This window comes from Lithobates pipiens, unplaced genomic scaffold (assembly GCF_037356315.1).
Source record: "Lithobates pipiens isolate NorthernLeopardFrog02 unplaced genomic scaffold, aLitPip1_a1.2 Scaffold_8, whole genome shotgun sequence".
Classification (NCBI taxonomy): domain Eukaryota; kingdom Metazoa; phylum Chordata; class Amphibia; order Anura; family Ranidae; genus Lithobates; species Lithobates pipiens.
In genome coordinates, this window is record NW_027507903.1 from 518,526,494 (window position 1) to 518,550,716 (window position 24,223).

Genomic DNA, 24,223 nt, shown 5'->3' on the forward strand with positions numbered 1-24,223 from the left:
ACTCGGGTACTCTGATTGCCTGGTGACAGGTACTCGGGTACTCTGATGGCCTGGTGACAGGTACTCAAGTACTCTGATGGCCTGGTGACAGGTACTCGGGTACTCTGATGGCCTGGTGACAGGTACTCGGGTACTCTGATGGCCTGGTGACAGGTACTCGGGTACTCTGATGGCCTGGTGACAGGTACTCGGGTACTCTGATGGCCTGGTGACAGGTACTCGGGTACTCTGATGGCCTGGTGACAGGTACTCGGGTACTCTGATGGCCTGGTGACAAGTACTCAGGTACTCTGATGGCCTGGTGACAGGTACTCTGATGGTTTGGTGACTGGTATTTGGGTACTCTGAAGGGCGGTGACAGGTACTCAGATGAACTGTGACAGGTACTCGGGTACTCAGATGGGCTGTGACAGGTACTCGGTACTCTAATGGACTGTGACAGGTACTCGGTACTCTAATGGACTGTGACAGGTACTCGGTACTCTAATGGACTGTGACAGGTACTCGGGTACCCTGATGGGCCGTGACAGGTACTCGGGTACCCTGATGGGCCGTGACAGGTACTCGGGTACCCTGATGGGCCGTGACAGGTACTCGGGTACCCTGATGGGCCGTGACAGGTACTCGGGTACTCTGATGTGCCGAGACAGGTACTCGGGTACTCTGATGTGCCGAGACAGGTACTCGGGTACTCTGATGGGCCGGGACAGGTACTCGGGTACTCTGATGGGCCGGGACAGGTACACGGGTACTCTGATGGGCCGGGACAGGTACTCGGGTACTCAGATGAACTGTGACAGGTACTCGGGTACTCTGATGGGCCGGGACAGGTACTCGGGTACTCAGATGGGCTGGGACAGGTACTCTGATGGGCTGGGACAGGTACTCTGATGGGCTGGGACAGGTACTCTGATGGGCTGGGACAGGTACTCGGGTACTCTGATGGGCTGGGACAGGTACTCGGGTATTCTGATGGGCTGGGACAGGTACTCGGGTACTCTGATGGGCTGGGACAGGTACTCGGGTACTCTGATGGGCTGGGACAGGTACTCAAATACTCTGATGGACTGTGACAGGTACTCTGATGGACTGTGATTGACAGGTACTATGAGGGGTGGTGACAGGTCCTCTTTATTGGGGGGGGGGGGGGCAATCAGTATGTTTGGTGTACACTGTATGCGGTAACGAGATGTTACCGCAATCTCCTCCTCACACACGATCGGTGTGTGAGGAGGAGAACCCGGTAACATCCCGTTACCGCGGTTTGTTTACATTTTAGTGATCGGCTGTGAAAGGATCACAGCCGATCACGTGGGTAAACAGCCAGCCAATGGCTGTTTACCAGTGTCGGTGACGAGCAGTGTTCCCGGGGAACACGCCGCCACCGACGTGCACGCGCAGCGCGCTCGCGATCGCGCGCATGCGCCGTGCACGTAGGGGGTGTGACCATCTGTGATCGGCCGTGACTTCATCACGGCCGATCACGTGGTAAACAGCCATAACGAATGGCTGTTCACCCCCTTCGGTGGCGAGCGGTGTCTCCGTGACACGCCGCCACCGAAGAAACAGGGATGCGCGCGCACGATCGCGCGCATCCCTGTTTAAACGGGAGGCCGTCATATGACGGCCTCCCGCCACGATAGCTGCGCCGCCTGGCCGTCATTTGACGGCCGGCGGTCAGCAACCAGTTAATAAGGCCTGCAATTAAGTATGCGCATCCCCCTCCCCCTTTTCTGGCCTGCATGCTTGGTTAACGATTAAGTATGATTGTGAGGAGGACCGATCGCCTTTTTTTTGTATGAGACCCCTCCTCCCACCCGAAACTCCATACCAGACAGGAAGGGCATGGTATGGATTGCCAGCTCTTTAAAAAACAGCCAGCATTCATTAAATACTGCAGAGCTAGAGTCTAGGTCACAACTTATTTGCCAAATGTTTTTGTTGTTTACTTTTTTTTGTGAATTGACTTAACAGGTTTATGTGGCATTTACAGTGTTCCTTTTTTTGCTGTAAATGCTGTGTAAACCCATAGTAAACAAACGAGACATGCCCCTTTGTTTTGGTTTGTGTTCCCAGTTAGGAATAAATATCAGATCTCTGCTCTGAATATATATATTTTTTATTTCAGAACTCTGATATTTTTACCGTTTATGCACCTTACGCTGATATATACAATACTGATTATTATCGGTTTCATATTGATCTATAATAATTTGGCCGGATGATAACGTCAGCCTAGCCCATATAAAGATACTTCCGACGCCCATAGCTTATCCCAGTCAAAGTCACGTGACAATGACGTAACGCATAGGAAAGCAGACGGACACCAGAAGTGACGTTCTTACACGAGCACGCTGCTCGTATTCACTTATTGTGCAATTCAATCTTATGGAATGTGAGTAGTACTTTAATCTTTTTTAATAAACCTTGGATTTTACAAAATACTACACCATAGCAGGCTCTATATCTTTGTTTATGAGCTTTCTTAAGTTACCTCCGATACCTATGGTGGTTGTAAAGAAGGTGGTTTGAACAGGAGAAGCAAAAGACAATCCTGGGTTGATGATTTTATGGTTCACGCTGTTCACCTTACAACAGTAAGGTAATTATATAGCACTCCCATGGGCTCTGTGGATACCAGAGAATCACCAGTGCTTTTGTAAACTGCTTGCCACCTGTGTGATTTCCACTGGCTTCACTGTCGTTTGGAAGATTTTTTCATCACATGAGAATTTTTTTCACTTTAGAGACACTTTTCACTTTATACTCTGCTATATGTAAATATTGCGGGACACAGATTTGATTTACACTAGTGTTCCGCACACGCCGATATCTTTATGCGTTTTATTAATTATGATGATACTCGCATGCACCTGTTTTAAATATTGATTTCACTCGCTGTATTTTATTTATTTACTCATTTGTTTACATAGAGATTATGGTGAATACTGTAGATATTTAGTAGCACATTTGCACTTTATATATTAGCACTATTCACTTTATATTGCAACACTTTTTCACCTTGTGATTGATATGGATTTATCAGCTATTTTTATATATTTTTTACATTTACTGATACTGTTACGTTGAGAGCGCAACACCACCTTATAGTTTTCACTTCAAAAATCCACGTCATCATGGATAAATACAGAAAAAACTTCAACATACCTTAATAAGACCTGCAATTAAGTATGTGTGTCGCAATAGATTCATGGCCCGCCACAGCTGACCTCCAGTTTGAAAACGCTAGTGGTCTGGTTATCATATTTGCTTACTGGTTGTGGCACCGCCAAATCTTTGACCCAAAAGAAGCATGCTACTCTTCAAATTCAGAAGTCTAAATTGACATACCGTATATACTCGAGTATAAGCCGAGATTTTCAGCCTCTTTTTTGAGGCTGAAAGTGCCCCCCTCGGCTTATACTCGAGTCATCGCTGTCTGCCCGCTCGATCAGCGTGTCGAGCAGACAGACAGCGGCCATTCTATTCAAAAGCCGCGCCTCCGGCTCCGCCTTCGCCTGTGATAGGCGGAACACTGAATTTCCCAGCAGCCTGTGTTCCGCCTATCACGGACATCGTATCATCCTCGTACTACGGACGAGGATGATACGACGTCTGTGATAGGCGGAACACAGGCTGCTGGGAAATTCAGTGTTCCGCCTATCACAGGCGAAGGCGGCGGCGCAGCTTTTGAACTTTACAATGGCCGCCGACGAAGAGGGCACGGGACGGAGGCAAGGGAAGGCACGGCACGGGACGGGACGGGACGGCGGCGGCAAGGCACGGCACGACACGGGACGGATGCAAGGAGGCAAGTCACGGCACGGGACGGAGGCAAGGAGGCAAGGCACGGGACGGAGGCTCGGGACAAAGGTAGGCTGGACACACACACACACACACACACACACACACACACACACACACACACAGGGATGGATGGATGGATGGAGACACACACAGGGATGGATGGATGGATGGATGGAGACACACACACACACAGGGATGGATGGATGGATGGATGGAGACACACACACACAGGGATGGATGGATGGATGGATGGATGGACACACACACACACAGGGATGGATGGACGGACACACAGGGATGGACGGACACACAGGGATGAACGGACACACAGGGATGGACGGACACACAGGGATGGACGGACACACACACAGGGATGGACAGGCATGTCTCACCCTCGGCTTATACACGAGTCAATAAGTTTGCCAGTTTTTTTGGGGGTAAATTGGGGGCCTCGGCTTATATTCGGGTCGGCCTATACTCGAGTATATACGGTACTTGTTCTAGGTCAGTGACCCAAAGTACTACTAAAAAGAGGGACGGCACGCCAGCCAGGAAACAAGCAGGTTCATAAAAAAAGTTTAGCAATTCCAGTTTTTATAACTTAAATAAATACATAGAGCTATCACCTGGGGAGTCATCCCTTCTTAGTTTCTTGGGTTTTAGCAATGGTGAGGATTCTTCATGTATCTGCACCACGGTTTCCACAGTCTCCATCTTGCTGTCTGTTTCTAAGACTGTTATTTCTTTCAGGCCTGTGCAATTTTAACAAACATGTCAGTGGTAATATCAATCTTAACTTCTTGCATTTAATAGATTATAAACCACTATGAAAAAGGTCAAAAGTGAGCCTCAAGGTTGAAATTGCTTGTTTTGTTGTCTAAGCACTAGAGAAGCACCGAAATTTTGGCACCCAAAACAAATCGGCAGAAAATGGCGTTATCTGCATTTTGCTGATAAAGAAAAAAGGTGCCACTAATGACACCAAAAACACACGTGATTTTTCTGGCAAGAATTGAAGGTTCTCTCTGCTGGTTGCCTTTGTGTTCGCACTCAGCTGTAAAGTATTTTGCTGCATCTTCCACTACTGGGCAAACATGGGTAAATTCTGTTTTCAATCCAGTCCACACACCAACACATAACAGTACAGGATAATCAAAACTTTTTTTTTTTTTTTTTTTTTTTTAAATGGTTCAATGTACCTTTTGCCATCAACGTCAACAGAAATGAGGTCTCTTAAAAGTTAGATCAGAGCTATACAAGTGATTTTAATTTCTTAATAGTGAGAGTGTGCTTACAGCCCCCCCAGAGCACAGTCACCTCTTTAACCTAAACAGATTTTTTGCAGTTGTATATATTATATAATAAATCATCAACCATATTATATAGTAAATTAGCAACTGTTCTCTACAAGTAGCAACAATGCAATAACTATATGGAACAAATAGCTCCCTATAGAGTGAGCTACAGGAGTAGACTCTTGTAGATGAAATCAATCACATATAAATAGGGCTGTTTTCAAAGTTTTAGCCATCAATTGCTACCCCCTAACATTTAGTTGCAAGTGATTTTAGAAAGCTTATTAAACCCTAACAAAGTCTTTACAACTGGTGGGGGGTGGGTGTGTGAAAAGGGCTCGCCAATTATGCCACAATTGGCTGTTTGTGGGTTCACAATCATTAGTAGACACCAAGAGCTGTGGGAGCATAAAACAAGCGGATTTTCAGCACAGAAAGCTCTGCCGCCCATCGATGCAAATGTGCAGCATGTGGGCAATAAGGCCCATCCTCTAAATATGCAATACGTAGATGGCAAGAGGTTAACCTACTAAAAATGTCCTTTGTAGCCCTAGCCTATTTCAGTGACTGGTAGTGATTAAATCTCTCAGCAGCAAGAGATCATTACATACCATAGCCATTTAAATACAACGTGCCTAAAAATACATCTCGATGCAACATCAACTGCCCTTTCTAATTCTTGACAGCAGTGTTCATTGCTGGATGGTAGGGTTACACTGATAATGGTATTGGTGCCGATTCTCATGCAAGTGCTCTAATACCTGAAACCAATACCTTTGCAGTACCATTTGAGCCCATAAAAAAATGAACGGGCTCAAACTGCACTGCAAAAGAATCTAATGTGATTTGAACAAGAATGTGGTGCGATTCCTGTAAGAATCACATGCAGTTTCCCCCCACTGCTTCTGTGTTAACCTAGGTTGAAGTCACTATGACAAGACTGGGTTCACACAGGAGTGGTGGGGGAAACTGCATGTGATTCGGACAGGAATCGGACCGTATTCCTGTCCAACTCGCAGGCGATTTATTGTAGGCCGATTTGAGCCCATTCATTTTGTATGGGATCAAATTGTGCCACAAAAGGCATCGGTAACTACCTGGGCCCAAGTATCGGTACTTGTCAATAAAAAAAAAAAAAAAAGGAATCGGTGCAACCCTACTGGATGGATTTGCATTGTGTGTAATGTTTAGTAATGAATTAACCAAAAACAAAAAGCAAACAGTATCCGATAGCATTTCACTACATTCAATAAATGACTGTTGTTTTTTTTGCATTTTCCCTTAAATAAGCTTTTTCGCCCGGCTCCCGTGTCACACTAGTTACAGGACCACATTTCTTACCTTCAGACATGACATAGAAGTGTTCTGTGAACTGTTCGGAGAGGATGTCATCACTGGCGAAAGCAGCCAGGCAGGTGTAGTAATGCACGCATTTGTCCTGAATCTCAGTCTTAGATGCCAATGCTTTAGACTCACAGGAACACTGGAAAAGGTGCCCCACTCCTTTCTGTAGGCCATCTCTCCGTGTCAGGTATACATGGAGGTAACCAAGACTGTTCTGCTGAGTGATTTTACAACGCACTACAAAGATGGATTTGGTCACCTTCTGAACCATTGGTCCTAGGCACTCACTAGCAAGTTCCCATATGTCTTGCTTGATTTCTGCTGGGATCTGCATGGCATTTAAGACTGAACTTTTCAACTGGAGCGCCTCTGCTTCAACTTGGCAGTTCAAGGCCATCTTAATGTGCTGGCACTGATTCTCTACCACCCCTCGGGCTGCAGCTTTAAGACACCCGGGGGCAAAACATCGTCCTGAGCTAATATGAGTGATTATTGTGCCTTCAGCTGTCTGGATGGTGGTCTCTGAAATTCCTAATACCACCAGACATCTGTGGTCAGGTCCTTTGTCCCTCTGTTTGACAGAGAAGATCTGCATGTCAGAACCAGTGAGCAGCTTCACGGCATCCTTAGTTGGTTGTTTGACATCTCGGCAGCGAAATACAGTGCCACAGCTCTTATTCTTGCAGCTGAGGCCCCGGGTTCCATTGTAGGTACCGCAGTGTGGGCACTTGCGTACACCTCGCAGTGTGGGTTTTCCCAAGTTGGAAAGGAAGTCTGGAACTTTTGGCTTGGTAGTACTGGGCTCCATGATGGCTTATGGCCTAAAATAACAATGAAAAAATAAATAAAAAATATTAGACTTGTCTCACTTTAATATGCATCCTTCATGAAAAGGATCAACACTAATATTGATTCTAAATTGTAAGGAAGCAGATATCTTTAGTAGTTTATTTTATTGAAATTTTTTCTACCTTAATGCAGAGAATGCATTATGGTGAAAAAAAAACCTTTTGCCTTGAGAGCCACTTTGAGGCTGGGTTCACACCTATGTGGATTTGATGTGGATTTTCCCCGCATTCAATATGCATGACAGGAGATTGTGACTGGCTCTCTATGGAGCCGGTTTACATATCTCCATTGTGGCTGCAGAGTGGCTTGCACAGGAGCCCTGTGCGTTTTTGGCTGTTTCAGGGCCAAATTCAGGCATAAATTTGGCCCTGAAATGGAGAACAGGGATGCACCTGCTGCGAACCACATCCATCGGAGGTGTAAACCTGGCCTAAAGTGAAACTTCACAGTGTCTCAACTTCAACAGTTTGCTGGCTGGGGACTTGGGGAAGATTCAGGCCCTATAGTTCAGCTGGTGTTTTTATCCAACCCCACATTCATTCATTCATTCACCTTGACAGCCGATTCCCATTTAGAGATGGACCTCCCGGATATTCCCCCTTCCTCTCCAACAGCAAGTTTGCTTAAGGGAGTCTGGTGGGCAGCCAGGGAGACATTGGGGGTTATTTACGAAAGGCAAATCCCCTTTGCACTGCAAGTGCACATGAAAGTGCAATCGCTCTAAATCTAAGGGGTAGATCTGAAATGAGTGGAAGCTCTGCTGATTTTATCATCTAATCATGTGCAAGCTAAAATGCTGTTTTTTTATTTTCCTTGCATGTCCTCCTTGGATCTACAGTGACTTTACTTCCAAGTGCACTTTCAGGCGCACTTGCAGTGCAAAGTGGATTTTCCTTTAGTAAAAAACCCCCATTGTCTATCACAAATCCTATGGAGTTTACTCCCTTGTGGAATAATCCTAACTATCCTGAATTGTGTAAATTGCAGGGATTCTTCTCATGGAGACAGTATGGGATCTGGTTCTTTCACCAACTGTATAATGGTAGTACTCTGAAGGAGTTTGATCAGCTGTGTGAGTTCTCCCTACAACATAAACAATTTTATAAATATTTTCAACTTCAACATGCAATATAGGCGCAGACACAAACACTCTCGTTAGCTATATCTAGCTCCTCGCTCGTTGGGTCCCCGATAACAGAGCCATAGATGGGGATCAATGGGATATGGCCCTAGAGGTTCTCCCTGCTGTGTCGGTGTCAGCTGCACTTAAACTCTCACAATGATTTATCTTACACTTACACAGAGCCTGTCACACACTGATGGGCTATATGATTGGGGCTGAAAGGATTCTCCCTCATGTCCAAAGTGCTGGATGGTCAGGGGGGACTTCATACACACGATATGGCGCTGCCCAAAACTTGCCTAATGTTGGGCAGAGATAGTGCAGGTGATTTCTGATCTAGCCCAAATACCTATACCTCTTGATCCGCTGGTGTGCTTGCTGGGTGCAATTGATACTGAAATGTATCCAAAAGGTATTTATACTATGGTGTCCAGGTTATTGTACCTAGCTAGAAAGCTGAGCGACCGATTTTGGTTGGCTCCCACTGTGCCTTCTAAGGCGCAGTGGATCACCTAAATTATTTCCATTCAACTTAGAGAACAGTTGGCTTATCGCCATCGAAAAGCGGTTAAAAAAAATGTAATCTCATTTGGCAAAGTTGGTTTGATTACCCAAGTCTTGCCCCACCACAATTAGTGACGGATAGGTTATTACAATTATGAGACCGCCTAGAGAGTCATCATGGTTATGGCCCGAGTCTGGGAATTTTGCTGCTAAACATCCGAGACTAGACAAAGAAGACTTCTGGGTAATCGTCCCTCAATAAACTCGGGCTGATGTTTTGTTTTTCTTTTTAACAGTTTTTTTTTCCATAAAATCTTGGATATGCTTTACATATGATGTGATGCTTTGTACCTGGGTATATATATCTCTATCTATCAACACTATTGTAAGTGTTGTTATCTATACCTTTCAACTCTACAATGTACAAGCACTTTTTTTCCCCCCGTCAATAAAAAAAAGGTTGTTTTTTTTTTAATCCAAAAAGTGGAACTTCACACTACCTGAAGTTCCACTTTAAAGAATCCTCCCCCCTTCTCTAAGACCCCTTTCAGACCACACCGCCCATAGCGTGGACGAAAAAACGCCGCTATTTTTAGCGGCATTTTATCGCCGGATTTGCATTTTGGCCGCTAGCGGGCGCTTTTACCCCCCGCTAGCGGCCGAGAAAGGGATAAAACCACAGCGTTTTGCCGGCAGTATTACAGCGCTGCCCCATTGATTTCAATGGGGAGCAGCGGTGGAGGAGCAGTAAACACACCGCTCCAAAGAAGCTGCTGGCAGGACTTGTTCCTGACGTCCTGCCGCCAGTGCACCGCTGTAGTGTGAAAGCCTTCGGGCTTTCGCACTACACATAATGGTGCAGCTTCTTTAGGGCGGATTGCAGGCGCTATTTCTAACGATATAGCGCCTGCAAAACGCCCTGGTGTGAAAGGGGTCTAACAATTTTAGAAGTTAATCTTTTGGGAAGTCAGCAGGTATCTAGTTTTGTCAGGTACCCGTTCCGACTTCTGCTGGAATCTCCAAGGCCTAGACAGTTGTAATTTCTCCCCGCTTGCAACCTCTTGGGACACATCACAGGTCGCAAGAAGCTGCAGGACCATTCACAAAATGCAGCGAGACTCACACATGCACAGGGTGAAGCTGCAAGGAGTCGCAACCTGCTTCCCACATTAGACATTTGTCCTGTTTACCATTATCATTGAAAATAAATGAAAACACAAATTTTGGGTTGTCCCCAGAAAAGTGATAGAGGGGAAATCTTCAAATGGAGACATAGTTCTGGTGACCCCAAAGAATTCCCCTAATCTGCAGGGATTTCTTGTCACTTTCTGATTGGCTATGGGGCAGGAAGTGAAGGGAAATTTCGTCAGTGGTACACAGATGGCAAGAAAAAAAAAAAAAATCTCACAGGGTTTATAATCTTCCTATGCCTTATCCAACATGAAAAAAAAGTTGTGCCTATAGTTCTACTTTAAATTCAGCAGCTACAGTATTTGTAGCTGCTGACTCTTTAAAGTTTTACTAAACCCACAACAGTAAAATCAGTCTGTATTTGCAGTAAAGCATGCTTGTTATACTCACTGTAGAACATAAGGGGTTAATCCTCTGCATTGTGTAAAACGGCTGTTTTGTTCCTGCTTCTCCCCTTCTTCCGCAGTCCCCAATCTATCTGCTGATAGAACAGAGCATTGGGGACACTCTGCGCATGCTCAGTTTGGTGTGTATTGCTAAAGATTTTTTTGCATGTAATCAGCATAGGGCCAATCAGCACTGTCCAGAGGGTTGGGGGTCCTGCAGCCTCATAAGACAATCAGGGGAGAATTAAAATTCTTATTGCAAGCTTTAACCAGACACTGATAGAAGTCACAAGACTGCTATATACTGCTGATGAAAAAAGGTATTTAGCCGTTTATATTTACTAAAATAATTGCATGTTTTGTGTACTATGGGAGACCAGACATAATGAATGCAGTGTCCTGGGTTTAGAAACATTAAGTTAGAGCAGCCGATTTCAGCACCACATGTGGCTGATTGATACCTAGAGCAGAAATAATCGGTGACCTCTTGTTATAATTGACTGGTGGAAACAGTGGCTGTGTCTTTTCTACAGAACTGTATGGAGCTGCTAAAGAACCAATTAATTACTGCATAATGAGTCATTATTTTCCACTTGCTGACCAAGCCATAGACAAGAGATCCTCAGTCGGAAGTGAAATACCAGGGTTATGGCTGCAGCAATATGCCATAACCCCCGGTATTTTTATTTTTCATCCTGCGATTCTCTAACCAATAGAAATGGTTGTAGTGGTGGATTCACTGCTCGATCACTTTTAGAAGCTGTTTCCCGGTGGTTCTCTGACTTACCTGGAAGATCGGTAGCCCCAAGAACTGATCCGGCGATTGCAGTGGCTGGTAACAAAGATGAGCAGAGAAAACAAAATGCCTCCGCTCAGCTTTATGGTCTAGGACGGTGATAGCGAACCTTGGCACCCCAGATGTTTTGGAACTACATTTCCCATAATGCTCCATTACACTGCAGAGTGGATGAGCATCATGGGAAATGTAGTTCCAAAACATCTGGGGTGCCAAGGTTCGCCATCACTAGTCTAGGAGGACCAGAACGACATTTCTGTCTCTGGCCATTATAAACAATGGCTTTTTTTTTTTTAAAGCACTAGATCAATTTTCTTTTTTGTAATCTAATGCTTTACACTGTAGAGGAGAAATGTGGGATCTTACTCATTGACCCCACATTTCTCCATAAAGGCATGCTTTACATTCCTTGAGATAGGAATAAAAGTGATCAAAAAAAAAAGAAGAGAATATATCATTTAAAGTCACTCACCACCCCCATGCTTGCACGCAGAGGTGAACAGAGGTAAACTGCTTTCAAACCACACGTGTGAGGGCAATAATTCTAGCACTAGATCTCCTCTGTAACTCTAAACTGGTAACTTGCAGACATATTTAAAACGTCGCCAATGGAGATTTTTAAGTACCATAGTTTGCCACCATACTACAAGCGTGCGCAATTTTAACCCACATAAGGACCGGAAGAATTTCCCCCTTAATGACCAGGCCATTTTTTGCTATACAGCACTGCATAGCTTTAAGGCTGCTTTCACACTGGGGCGGTATTCAGGCGTTACAGCGCTAAAAATAGCGCCTGTGTAACGCCTGAAAAAAACCGGCCCCTTTAACTCCAGTGTGAAAGCCGGAGGGCTTTCACACTGGAGCGATGCGCTGGCAGGACGGGGAAAAAAGTCCTGCTAGCCGCATCTTTGCAGCGGTGAAGGAGCGGTGTATTCACCGCTCCTATACCACTCCTACCCATTGAAATCAATGGGACACCGCGGCAATACCGCCAGCAAAGCGCCGCTGCAGCGGCGCTTTGCGGGCGGGTTTAACCCCTTTTCGGCCGCTAGCGGGGGTTAAAACCACCCCGCTAGCGCCCGCACACCGCCGGTAAAACTACGGTAAAGCGCCGCTAAAAATAGCGGCACTTTACCGCCGACGCCGCTCCCGCTGCAGTGTGAAAGCAGCCTAAGGGACAATTGCGTGGTCATTTGATGTTGTACCAAACAAAATTGACGTCCTTTTTTCCCACAAACAGAGCTTTCTTTTGGTGGTATCGTTCACCTCTGCAGTATTTATTTTTTTGCGCTATAAACAAAAAAATTGTAATATATATATATATATATTTATTTTTTTTTTTTTACTTTTTGCTATAATACATATAAAAAGCAAAACAAACGCCAGCCACATGCACTGGGTCCCTCACTGTACAGCGGCCGTGTCCGCTATCGCCCTTAAAGGTGCTGACGTACATAAACAGCGATTTGCGGGATCGTGCAGACCTACCGTAATATAATGACGGCGGGGGGGGGGTCGGCAAGTGGTTAAAGCATGACACATTGGGAATCTATTTGTTCGGCGTATTATCTTTAATATTTTACAAAAAAAAAAGTGTTATATACTGTGTTGATTTTTATTTATTTATACATTATTATTTTATTTATACATTAGAGTGTATTTTTTCCAAAAAAAAATGTACATTATGTATACTGAACCGCACAGATCAAAGCAGGCTTACCATTAGAAAACAATTATTTCCCAATTATGTGCCCTGCTCACAGCTCAAGGCGTGGTGCATTGCCTAAATAATGCAGCATGGCTGCATTTTTACACAGCATAACTCATCATATTACAAAACGCTTGTCATTGTTACAGCCCAGCCCCCCCCACCCTATGTGAATGAGTATGGGGTACATCGTACCCCTACCCATTCACCTGGGGGGGGGAAAAAAAAGCGTCAAGAAAAACACACTACAGGTCAGCTCCGGGGGTCTTCTTCCGACTTCTCCCGGCTCCTCTGCTATCTTCTTCCAGCTATTTTGCTAGCGGTGGCCTGGTCTTCTGTGTCGTCTTTTTCCCTCTTCTCTTCCTGCGATGTTGACACAAAGCTGTCTCCCGCTGTAATGCCGTGTGAGCGGTGTACAGCGACTTATATTTGGCATGGGGCGTGGTCACCGGGTGATGTCACGTGGTGGCCCCACCCCTTATGATGTCAAGTCCCGGGGCATGCTGGGACTGTGATGTCATAAGGGGTGGGGTCTCCATGTGACATCACCGGGTGATCATGCCTATATAAGTTGCTGCACACCGCTCACATGGCCTTACAGCGGGAGAGAGCATCATGTCAACATCGCAGGAAGAGAAGAGGGAAAAAGACGATGCAGGAGACCGGGCCACCCCCCCTAGCAAAAGAGCTGGAAGATAGTGGAGAAGCCGGCAGAAGAACCGGAGACCGGGAGAAGAGGCCATAGAGAGTGGAGAAGTCGAAAGAAGACATCCGGAGCTGACTAATAAATTACTTTAAAAAGTAGTGTAGTGTGTTTTTTATTGACCTTTTCCCCAGGTGAATGGGTAGGGGTACGATGTACCCCATTCTCATAGGGTGGGGGGCCGGGATCTGGGGGCCCCCTTCTTAAAGGAGGCTCCCGAATTCCGATAAGCCCCCCCGCCCGCAGACCCCGACAACCAACAGCCAGGGTTGTCGGGAAGAGGCCCTTGTCCTCATCAACATGGGGACATCCCCACCCCCTTTCCTGACCAGCCGGGCTGCATGCTCGGATAAGGGTTTGGTATGGGTTTTGGGGGGGATCCCATGCCGTTTTTTCGGCCTAGGGGGTTCCCCTTAAAATCCATACCAGACCTAAGGGCCTGGTTTGCTCCTGGAGTTTCTAATATTCGAGAGGCGACATTGTCGTTTCAATATAGATGGAGATCCGACTTGGAGTCAACTTCCATTGAAAGCAATCGTACGAGTCACCTAGAAGTCGGATTGAAGTCGTACAGGAACCTTTTTTGAAGTCGGAGTTACTGCTGTAGTGTACATTTAGACGGCTCCATTCACTACCATTGATTTTCTCAACAGTGCGACTTGAAGTCGGACCCTGGGTTGCCCCTGGGTTGCCCCTGTGTGAACCGGCTGTTACAGTGAGATCTGGGGTCAATAAGACCCCATATCTCACCTCTAGGCTGGGACAGCTGAAATAATAAAAAAACAATCTCGGCTTTCCAGCCGAGGCAGCGCCATTTGTTTGAATGCAGAGGTCGGGCGTGACGTCATAGCATCGCACTTGAGCCTGGCCTCCGAACGATCATAGAGACTCCAGCGACCATCTGGTCCACCAAAAAACTCTATGGTAAACATCCGGGGCAGGCGGTCCGTTCGCAGACTCACCAATGGCAGCAGGACGTCCCTTCTCGCCGCCCGTAGGAACGATTAAGCGGCTGATTAGCCACTATGATCATTCTTATGGTTTAGGGAATCGGCGGCTGAAAAAGACAATCATTCAGATATACCTGCACAAACTCAAGGACGTCATATGAGGGCAGTCAGGAAGTGGTTAAAAGAAAAGAAAGCTCCATTAGTGTGAAACAAAAGCTAACATTTCACATGGGTACAGTATTGCATGACCACGCAATTTTCATTCAAAGTTTGACAGAGCTAAAAGCAGGCCTGGGCAGAAAAGGGGTGGAATTGCCCAGGACTAAAGTGGTTAAATACCACCTAAAGAAAGCTTGGTCTAAAAAAAAAAAAATATATAAAAATTTCCACATGCATACAGTGTTGCATGACTGAGTAACTGCCATTCAAAAAGTGACAGTACTGAAAGCTGAAAATTGGCCTGGGCAAGGCGGTGAAAGTGTCCGGTACTGAAGTGGGTAATGTGCCCTTGTGGTCACTTTAGATCCACTTTAAAGTGGTTGTAAACCTAGTTACACCACTTGAACCTACAGGTAAGCCTATAAGGCTTACCCGTAGGTACTGGAAATATCTCCTAAACCTGCAGTTTAGGAGATATTTACCATATATGCAGGACATCACGTGACCCCGACCAGTCACAGAGCCGAAGTCCGCGCCACCGTAAGGAAAAGAGGTGGTGATGGATGCGGCCACCAGCGGGGACAGCATGGGCTTCACTTGCAGCTAAGTGCCACATTATGGGCTAGTATGTGATGCATACTAGCCCATTATGCCTTTACTTTGCAGGGGAATAAAAAGAGGAAAGTAAAACCCATCAGGAGCTGGGAAAAAGGTCTTCTCCAGATTAAGCATGGGGAACTTAGGGAACTGCTTCCAGAAAATATATTCTTTTTGGGGCATTAGTCATTTTTAGCAAAAGAAAAAAAAAAAGGAATGCATTTTTTTACCATGTGGACAAAAAATAAAACATCTGCCCCAGTAGGCCAGTGGTTGAAGCAGAAACATCCCAACTCAGGAGTAAGTGATGTGGGAGATATAAAAGGTTTGTAGTTCATTTCTCCTGTTTAGCTGAAGTGTGTCGGTGTGAATAAGGCCCTATCCTTTACAATTCACCCCCCAGGACCAGCACTGTCCAAACATGGACTGGGGTCAGACTTCACCATGAACCCTACAGGACATAAGACACTCAGCAACCAATCACAATCCATCTTTTAGGAGCCGCTAACAGTAAGGAGAATTATGATTGGCTGTCCCTGCACTTTGGGTTATTGGTTGCTAATGAAGCCTCTTCGGGAGCTGAGCCCGTACATTGGCACCCCCCTTCTACTCATCACCGTGCCTCCCCATCCTCCTGCCGTCTATTCTATCTCCCCGCACTCAGCTCTCTCCAGCACAGCGAGGCACTCAGTGACGTCACTTCCGGTACTCCCTCACTGCACCGGGGACGTGGCCATCACCCGTTATAATGCCGCCGCTATGCAGCCGTCCCCTCACCCTCCCCTGCACTCGCTTCAAAGCCCCGCCCTCTTCCCTTACCTATAGCGGGATTACCGCTCGGGGCCCCCAACTCCACAGCCGGGCCCTTGCCTCACACCCTCCTCCGGAGCGCCTTACAAACGCTGTGAGCGCTGTAACAAAGGGAGCGATTGAGCGGGCCGGGTCACATGGCGCGTGACGTCACCCGGGGCCGCCGGGAAATGTAGTTTCATCCGACCCGGGGCGCCTGCTGTGCTGTGTGGACTGCAGAGGTAGAATGAGATGTCCCGGCATGCCCCTGGGCGGCACTGCGCATCTGTATGATGTGCGGTGTGTGGAGCGGGTCTCCTTATCGCTGCCTGGGTCTTCCAGCCTGCCCTGTCCTAGGTGCAATAAATGTGTCAGTTTACCAACACATTAATTCCTCCACACAAGACCTAAAACATAAATAAACGAAGCCATATTGAAAAAATCATGCATTTGTGAATTATTTGGGTTTGAGATGAATGAGGTGCACCAGTTTGGTGGGTTATCTACGGTACCATTTGTTGAAATATGAAATACAATGCAGTCTACTCACATACCAGCTGGGTATACACAAAGCCAAGCTGCTCCAATAACTATCCTCCAACCACGGGGCTGCTGTAAGGATTTTTGACACCCTAGGCAAAACCTCATTTTGCTGCCCCTCCCCCTGGCTCCACCCACTTTCCCCTGCCCATGTAAACACCACCTTTTAAATGAAAAGCCCATCAAATGCAGCCCACCAGCACCCATCAATGCAGCCAGACCAGCGTCCATCAAATGCTGCCTAACAGCGCCCATCAAAGCAGCCTCACCAGCGCCCATCAGTGCAGCCTCACCAGCGCCCATCAATGTAGCCTACCAGTGCCTATCAATGCAGCCACACCAGCGCTCATCAATGCAGCCTCACCAGTGCCCATCAATGTAGCCTACCAGTGCCCATCAATGCAGCCACACCAGTGTCCATCAATGCAACCTCACCAGCGCTCATCATGCAGCCTCACCAGCACCCATCAATGTAGCCTACCAGTGCCCATCAATGCAGCTACACCAGTGCCCATCAATGCAGCCACACCAGTGCCCATCAATGCAGCCACACCAGCGCCCATCAATGCAGCCCCACCAGCGCCCATCAATGCAGCCTCACCAGCGCCCATCAATGCAGCCTACCAGTGCCCATTAATGCAGCCTCACCAGCGCCCATCAATGTAGCCTACAAGTGCTCATCAATGCAGCCACACCAGTGCCCATCAATGCAGCCTCACCAGCGCCCATCAATGCAGCCTCACCAGCGCCCATCAATGTAGCCTACCCGTGCCCATCAATGCAGCCACACCAGTGCCCATCAATGCAGCCTCACCAGCGCTCATCAATGCAGCCTCACCAGCGCTCATCAATGCAGCCTCACCAGCACCCATCAATGTAGCCTACCAGTGCCGATCAATGCAGCCACAACAGCGCCCATCAATGCAGCCACACTAGCGCCCATCAATGCAGCCTCACCAGCGCTCATCAATGCAGCCTACCAGTGTCCATTAATGCAGCCTCACCAGCGCCCATCAATGCAGTGCCCATCAATGCAGACTCACCAGCGCCCATCAATTAAGCCTCACCAGTGCACATCAATGCAGCCTCACCAGCGCCCATCAATGTAGCCTACCCGTGCCCATCAATGCAGCCACACCAGTTCCCATCAATGCAGCCTCACCAGCGCTCATCAATGCAGCCTCACCAGCGCCCATCAATGTAGCCTACCAGTGCCCATCAATGCAGCCTGACCAGCGCTCATCAATGCAGCCTCACCAGCGCCCATCAATGTAGCCTACCAGTGCCCATTAATGCAGCCACACCAGCGCCCATCAATGCAGCCTCACCAGCGCCCATCAGTGCAGCCTACCAGTGCCCATTAATTCAGCCTCACCAGCGCCCATCAATGCAGTGCCCATCAATGCAGCCTCACCAGCGCCCATCAATTCAGCCTCACCAGCGCCCATCAATGTAACCTACCAGTGCCCATCAATGCAGCCACACCAGTGGCCATCAATTCAGCCACACCAGCGCTCATCAATGCAGCCACACCAGTGTCCATCAAATTCAGCCTCACCAGCTTCCATCAAATGCAGCCTCACCAGCGCTCATCAATGCAGCCACACCAGTGTCCATCAAATGCAGCCTCACCAGCTTCCATCAAATGCAGCCTCACCAGCGTCCATCAAATGCAGCCTCACCAGCGTCCATCAATGCAGTCTCACCAGCACCCATCAAATGCAGCCTCACCAGCACCCATGAATGTAGCCTACCAGCGCCCATCAATGCAGCCTACCAGTGCCCATCAATGAATGTTTGCTTGCTTCCATTCATTCGGGAGTTAGGACACGGACACAATCCCCTGCTGCCACTGCACCTCTGACACTATTTACAAACGGAGCAGCAGCTGCCTGCTGATGCTGAAACTTAGTTGCTTGCTGTAGAGAGAAGAGAGTAGAAACACCAGTGGCTGGGAACCCTAGGCAGCAGGGCGCCCTAGGCAGCTGCCTAGTTTGCCTAGTGGCAGCTCCGGCCCTGCAAACCACAACACCACCATCAGTGACAACCTCCGTGTGTGCAGCTCCGCCTCATTTCTATGTACACTTACATACCTTGTGAGTATGTTTTCTTCCTAATGTACACTCACTGGCCACTTTATTAGGTACACCTTGCTATTCCCGGGTTGGACCCCCTTTTGCCTTCAGAACTGCCAAAAAATTACTTAGAACCCCCAAACATAATTTTTTTCAGACACCCTAGAGAATAAAAGGGTGGGTGTTGCAATTTGATTTGTTGAAAACAGTAAAGTTAGCCCAATTTTTTCATATTGTGAAAGATAATTCTATGCCAAGTAAATTGTTACCCAACATGTCACGCTTCAAAATTGCGCCCCCTCATGGAATGGCGACAAACTTTGACACTTAAAAATCTCCATATGCGATGTTTAAAAATGTCTACAGTTTACCAGTTTTTAGTTACAGAGGAGGTCTATTGCTAGAATTATTGCTCTCACTCTAATGATCATGGTGATACCTCACAGGTGTGGATTGAACACTGTTTACATATACAGGTGCAACGTTTCCGTTGGCTTCTGTGTGCGAGTACAAGGAACAGGGCGCTTTAATTTTTTTCCTTATTAATTTTGACTTTATAATTTTTTGTTTTTACAAGGTCCCTTTAAAAATAAAATTGCATCACTTTTATTCCTATTACAAGGAATGTAAACATTCCTTGTAATACAAAAAAAGCATGACAGGTCCTCTTAAAGCGGGAGTCCGCCGGGACTCCGCGTTTTTTTTTTTTTTAAAAGCCAGCAGCTACAAATACTGCAGCTGCTGACTTTTAAAATAGTGACACTTACCTGTCCAGCGCGCCCGCGATGTCGGCACCCGAAGCCGATCTCTAGATCGTCACTCGGGTGCTGCCGCCGCCATCTTGGGTATGGGAATCAGGAAATGGAGCCTTTCGGCTTCATTTCCCGGTTCCCTACTGCGCATGCGCGAGTCGCACTGCGCAATAAGGACGGTCCCGCTGCCTCTGGGATCTGTGTGTTTCCCAGCAGGCAGCGGGGCACTTGCGGAAGGGGGCGGGCACTTGCGGAAAGGGGCGTAATCTACGCCCCTTTTCGCAGAGAGCTATCCCGGAAGTGGGTGCAGATACCTGTACTGTACAGGTATCTGCACCCCCCTCCCCCCTGAAAGGTGCCAATTGTGGCGCCGGAGGGGGGGAGGATTCCGATGAGCGGAAGGTCCATTTTAGGGTGGACCCCCGCTTTAAATGTGAGATCTGGGGTCAAAAGACTTCAGATCTCATATTTAAACTTAAATTTAATAAGAAAAAAAAAGAAATATCTTCTTTTTTTTAATTTAAAAAAATGTCCCTTTAAGGCCTTTGAGCGGAAGTTATGTTTGATGTTGCTTCCGTCATCCAACGTCATTGCGTCGAGTGGGGGCCATAATTCACTCAGTCGACTTCCAGGTTCTGAGGGGAAAGGATCAGATCATCTCCACCGCTACCGGCCGCTCTAGTAAGCGGTGGAGAAGATTGGAAAGCAGCGGGAGGGGCACCTTTCCCACCGTCGATAAAAGTGATCTCGCGGCGAATCCGCCATGGAGACCACTTTTATGTGAAAGTGGACTGCCTGCCATTTCAGAAAATACTGGGTTTATGGCAGCTATCTTCTGCCATAACAACGGTATTCGACGTCAAAGTACCGATGTATAATGACGGTGGGCGGTCCGGAAGTGGCTAAACAGTATAGACACTTATTTTTAATGTTTTACATAGCTATACCTGCAATAGGGGCCAGCATGAAGTATTCTAGCAAGACTTGAAGTTATTGTAAAGATCACCTTGTAAAACAACCCTTTACATTTAAAATAGACATGAAAGGCAAAGAATTTTCATATATATATATATATATATATATATATATATATATATATATAAAACATTATAAATCCCCTTTTCCCCTTTGATATAAGTGATCTCATTCTCTCTGTTCTCAGATACATAGGAGCCGGGGGTAGGAGCCGCACACTGAGCTTCCCAGTAAATGTCTGTGCAGTGGGGGCGTGTCAGGATAAGGCTGATCATTGGAGGAGAGCACACTGAGTTCCCAGCATAGCTAGAGAACCGACCACACTGTATTCTCTTGATTAATGTGGTCAGTTTTTAAGCAGAAAGGCGGGCGGGAACAGCAGGGATTTCACACAAAGGAAGCAATACACAAAGAACAGGATACTTTCTCATACAAGTACATGGTACAGCAAACACATATCGGGAATGTAAATTGTTGGGGTAACTGTCACGTTCCTGATCCAAAGCCAAAGTAGCATGGGTTGACTGTCACCTTGTGAGGACTGCCAGGGCATGGTGGTACACAGGCGATCAGGTACTTCCCGCTGTGCTTGGAATAGACCGTGCTTCAGAGGACAGCATTGGACACCCGGCTGAGGGTCAAACACAGGATGCCCAGTGTACACCCAGCTGAGGGTCAAACACATGATGGCCAGTGGACACCTGGCTGAGGGTCAAACACAGGATGGCCAGAAGCAAGAGCAATTCCGTGAAGTAAGCTGAGGTCATAAACTGGTAACCAAGCAGGAGCAAAGTCCATATAGCAAACCAGGGTCACGCACAGGTTATCAGGCAAAGGCAAAGTCCATACAGAAAAGCTGGGGTCATGCACAGATAAGCAGCAGAAGGAAGGTCAAGGAGCAAGCCAGGGGATGAGCCAGGAGAGGAGGTCAACATGTCTGTAATGAGCCGGGTCAAGTACAGGAGATCCAAAAAGTAACACAGAGGTTCAGGAGTACAGGAAGCTGACGACAATCCAGCAATTTGGGTCAGACATGGCGAGCAGGGGGATCCATCTGTCACATGATGTGCTTATGGCGCCCATTTCTTCTACTGGCATGATTGCCAGTACTTCCATGGCCATTTCCCTGACAATAATGCTGCATACACATGATCGGACTTTCCGGCAGACTAGGTCCGATGGAACGGAATCCGTCAGATATTATGATTGTGTGTGGGCTCCAGTGGATTTTTTTTCCCCAAAAGTCTGACGAACCTAGAAATAAAACATGTTTCAAATCTGTCCGACGGACTCGACTTTTTAGCGTGAAAACCGTTCGTCTGTGTGCTAGTCGAAAGGACCAACTGACGGACAAAATGACGCATGCTCTGAAGAAAGTACAAGACGGAAGCACTCGGTCTGGTAAAACTAGCGTTCGTATTGAAACTAGCACATTCCTCACGTTGCTAATTCTGTGATCTTTTAATACACCGCATTCTTTTCTTCTTTAGAATGCTAGAAGAATGAAGTTGTTTAGCTGCTCAAATTCACTCAGACTTCTCTCAAACTTCTTTATTCATTATTTATCCTCATCTCATGACTAATATTCTAGTTTTTAAAAGCCTGATCTCCGGGGGCGTGGCTTAGCAGCGAATGTAGAAGGACGTGTGTTCCTGGAGCTCCGCCGGCCATCCATGCATTCATCCTTCCCAGCCCACCCTCGGGCAGCGATACACCCCAGGATTGCTCCACCGGGTACCGGGAGATGAGCGGGCTCTGCCACCACCCGCCGTAAGACAGCGGACATGTCTAGGAGACATAATGGGAGCAAGGCCCTGTCGGACCCCCCTGACCAAGATGGCGCGCGGCGGGCGGCGAAGGACCGCTACAAGGAGGCCGCACAGAAACTCCTGTATGGAGGAAAGTCTTACAAGGAAGCCCTGGCTGGCCAACCCACATCGGGGGCTACCCCTCAGGGGTCTCCGGATGCTGACGACATTGTCCCCCTGGAGGATGCTGATGGATTCCCTGCAGTGTGGAACGCAGTGAGTACCCCCAATGGCGATATCCCTGAGTCGCAAGCCCACTCTCCTGCTGCTGATGTGACAGAACCCACATTGAGAGACATATTTACTGCGGTCACCTCCTGCAATCATTCTATAACTGCTCTTTCTGCTGATATCAAAGGTGTAAAAGCTGAAATTACATTTGTCCGCCATGATATGCAAAAACTCAGAGAGAGAGCTTCAGCCCTGGAAGGGAGACTGAGCACAGTGGAGGATGACATGATACCTATGCAGAGAGACTTGAGATTTAATTGCCATCTCACTGAGCAACATGCTATGCGACTCGACGAAATGGAAAATCGCATGAGGCGCAATAATGTGCGTGCCCTGGGGATACCGGAAAGGGCTGAGGGCAAAAATCCTGTGGAATTTATTGAGAATTGGTTGATCTCAACGTTTGGCAGGGAGTCCTTCTCCCCCCTCTTTGCTGTGGAGCGAGCCCATAACCATCCCCGGCCCTTCCTGTTTAAGCTTCTCAACTACAAAGACAGGGATGCAGTACTCTCCAAGGCAAGGGGATTTTCTGACAAGATGGTGATTGATAATGCCAGAATATCGCTGTTCCCTGACTTCTCAGCAGAACTACAGAAAAAAAGGGCAACATTTATTGAAGTCAAAAAGAGGCTCAGGGATCTTAATATCCAATATGGCATGCTGTACCCGACTCGTCTTCGGGTTACCGCCCTGGGCTCTACCCATTTTTTTTAAAGTCCTGCTGCGGCCAGGCAATGGCTAGACCGAGAGGATAAAGCTCTTAAAGATGACAGACACCAACGGCCTCCTGTTTAACCCCAGTTCCGGATGATTCCTTCTGACGGGGACTATCTACATGCAGACTCGGCGGAGTGAAAAGAACACAGCTACAACTTCTACCTAAAAATAGACTTATGCTGCTTGTTCGGGTGAAACCCCTTTTGTTACCTGGGAATCTTTTCCCTGGGTGTTTCCGTGGCCTCCCCCCCCCCCTCCAATAGAGGAGTTGGGGCCGTGTTACACCTCTGTTTTGCAGGTCCAGAGCACGGTTGGCTCTGTAACTGACTTCCTTATCTCCCACTTTTTGTTTTTTTTCTTTTTTTCTATGCTTCACTTCCCCTCCCTTTTATTTTGCAGAGTCCCTCTGATTACGCAGTCTTCTCTTTACTGCAGAGACATCACCCTCATGATTTGGTTCCTCTCCTGCCTGGGTATTTTAGTATCAGGAGTGTCTGTACCTGGGTTGTTTGGTTCAGTAATATCTGTCTGTTTATCCTACTACTGCTAAAACTTATGCTGGGTATGCACATTTTTATGTTTCTTTATAATGTCGACGACCGTTAAGTGCCTTTCCTGGAATGTTAGGGGGCTGAGCAGTCCTGTGAAACGTCTGGCGGTCCTAAGACATTTGAAGGCCATGGGTCCAGGAATTGTTTGTCTGCAAGAGACTCATTTTCCCCCGGATCATATACCTAGTCTTAGCCCAAGGGTGTACCATACTCAATTCCACTCCACGTTCTCTGCATTTGCAAGGGGAGTCAGTATCTTGATTCGTCAGGATGCCCGCTTCACTTGTTCTCAAAAAGTCATTGATCCAGGGGGAAGATATATATTTCTATTGGGTAGAATTGCTCATTGGGCATGCATTATTGCTACTATCTA

At 47.2% G+C, this 24,223-nt stretch overlaps 1 protein-coding gene across 4 annotated transcripts in view; it reads right to left on the bottom strand.

Annotated features, from left to right (window-relative positions):
* The window catches only part of CUNH2orf42 (chromosome unknown C2orf42 homolog), a 58,283-nt gene extending 41,899 nt beyond the window's left edge, over positions 1–16,384 (bottom strand). For 3 of the 4 annotated variants that reach the window (XM_077469442.1, XM_077469439.1, XM_077469443.1), the window contains exons 1-3: positions 16,232–16,384; positions 6,444–7,267; positions 4,434–4,559 (exon numbers count right to left, since the gene is read on the bottom strand). In XM_077469442.1, coding sequence (XP_077325568.1) covers positions 4,434–4,559; positions 6,444–7,254 — 937 coding nt within the window. In that variant the 5' untranslated portion in view covers positions 7,255–7,267; positions 16,232–16,384. Of the gene's footprint in view, positions 1–4,433; positions 4,560–6,443; positions 7,268–10,503; positions 10,658–16,231 lie in introns of those variants that run through there. The other variant, XM_077469440.1, reaches the window with a different exon arrangement.
* Between the last annotated feature and the right edge of the window lie 7,839 nt (positions 16,385–24,223).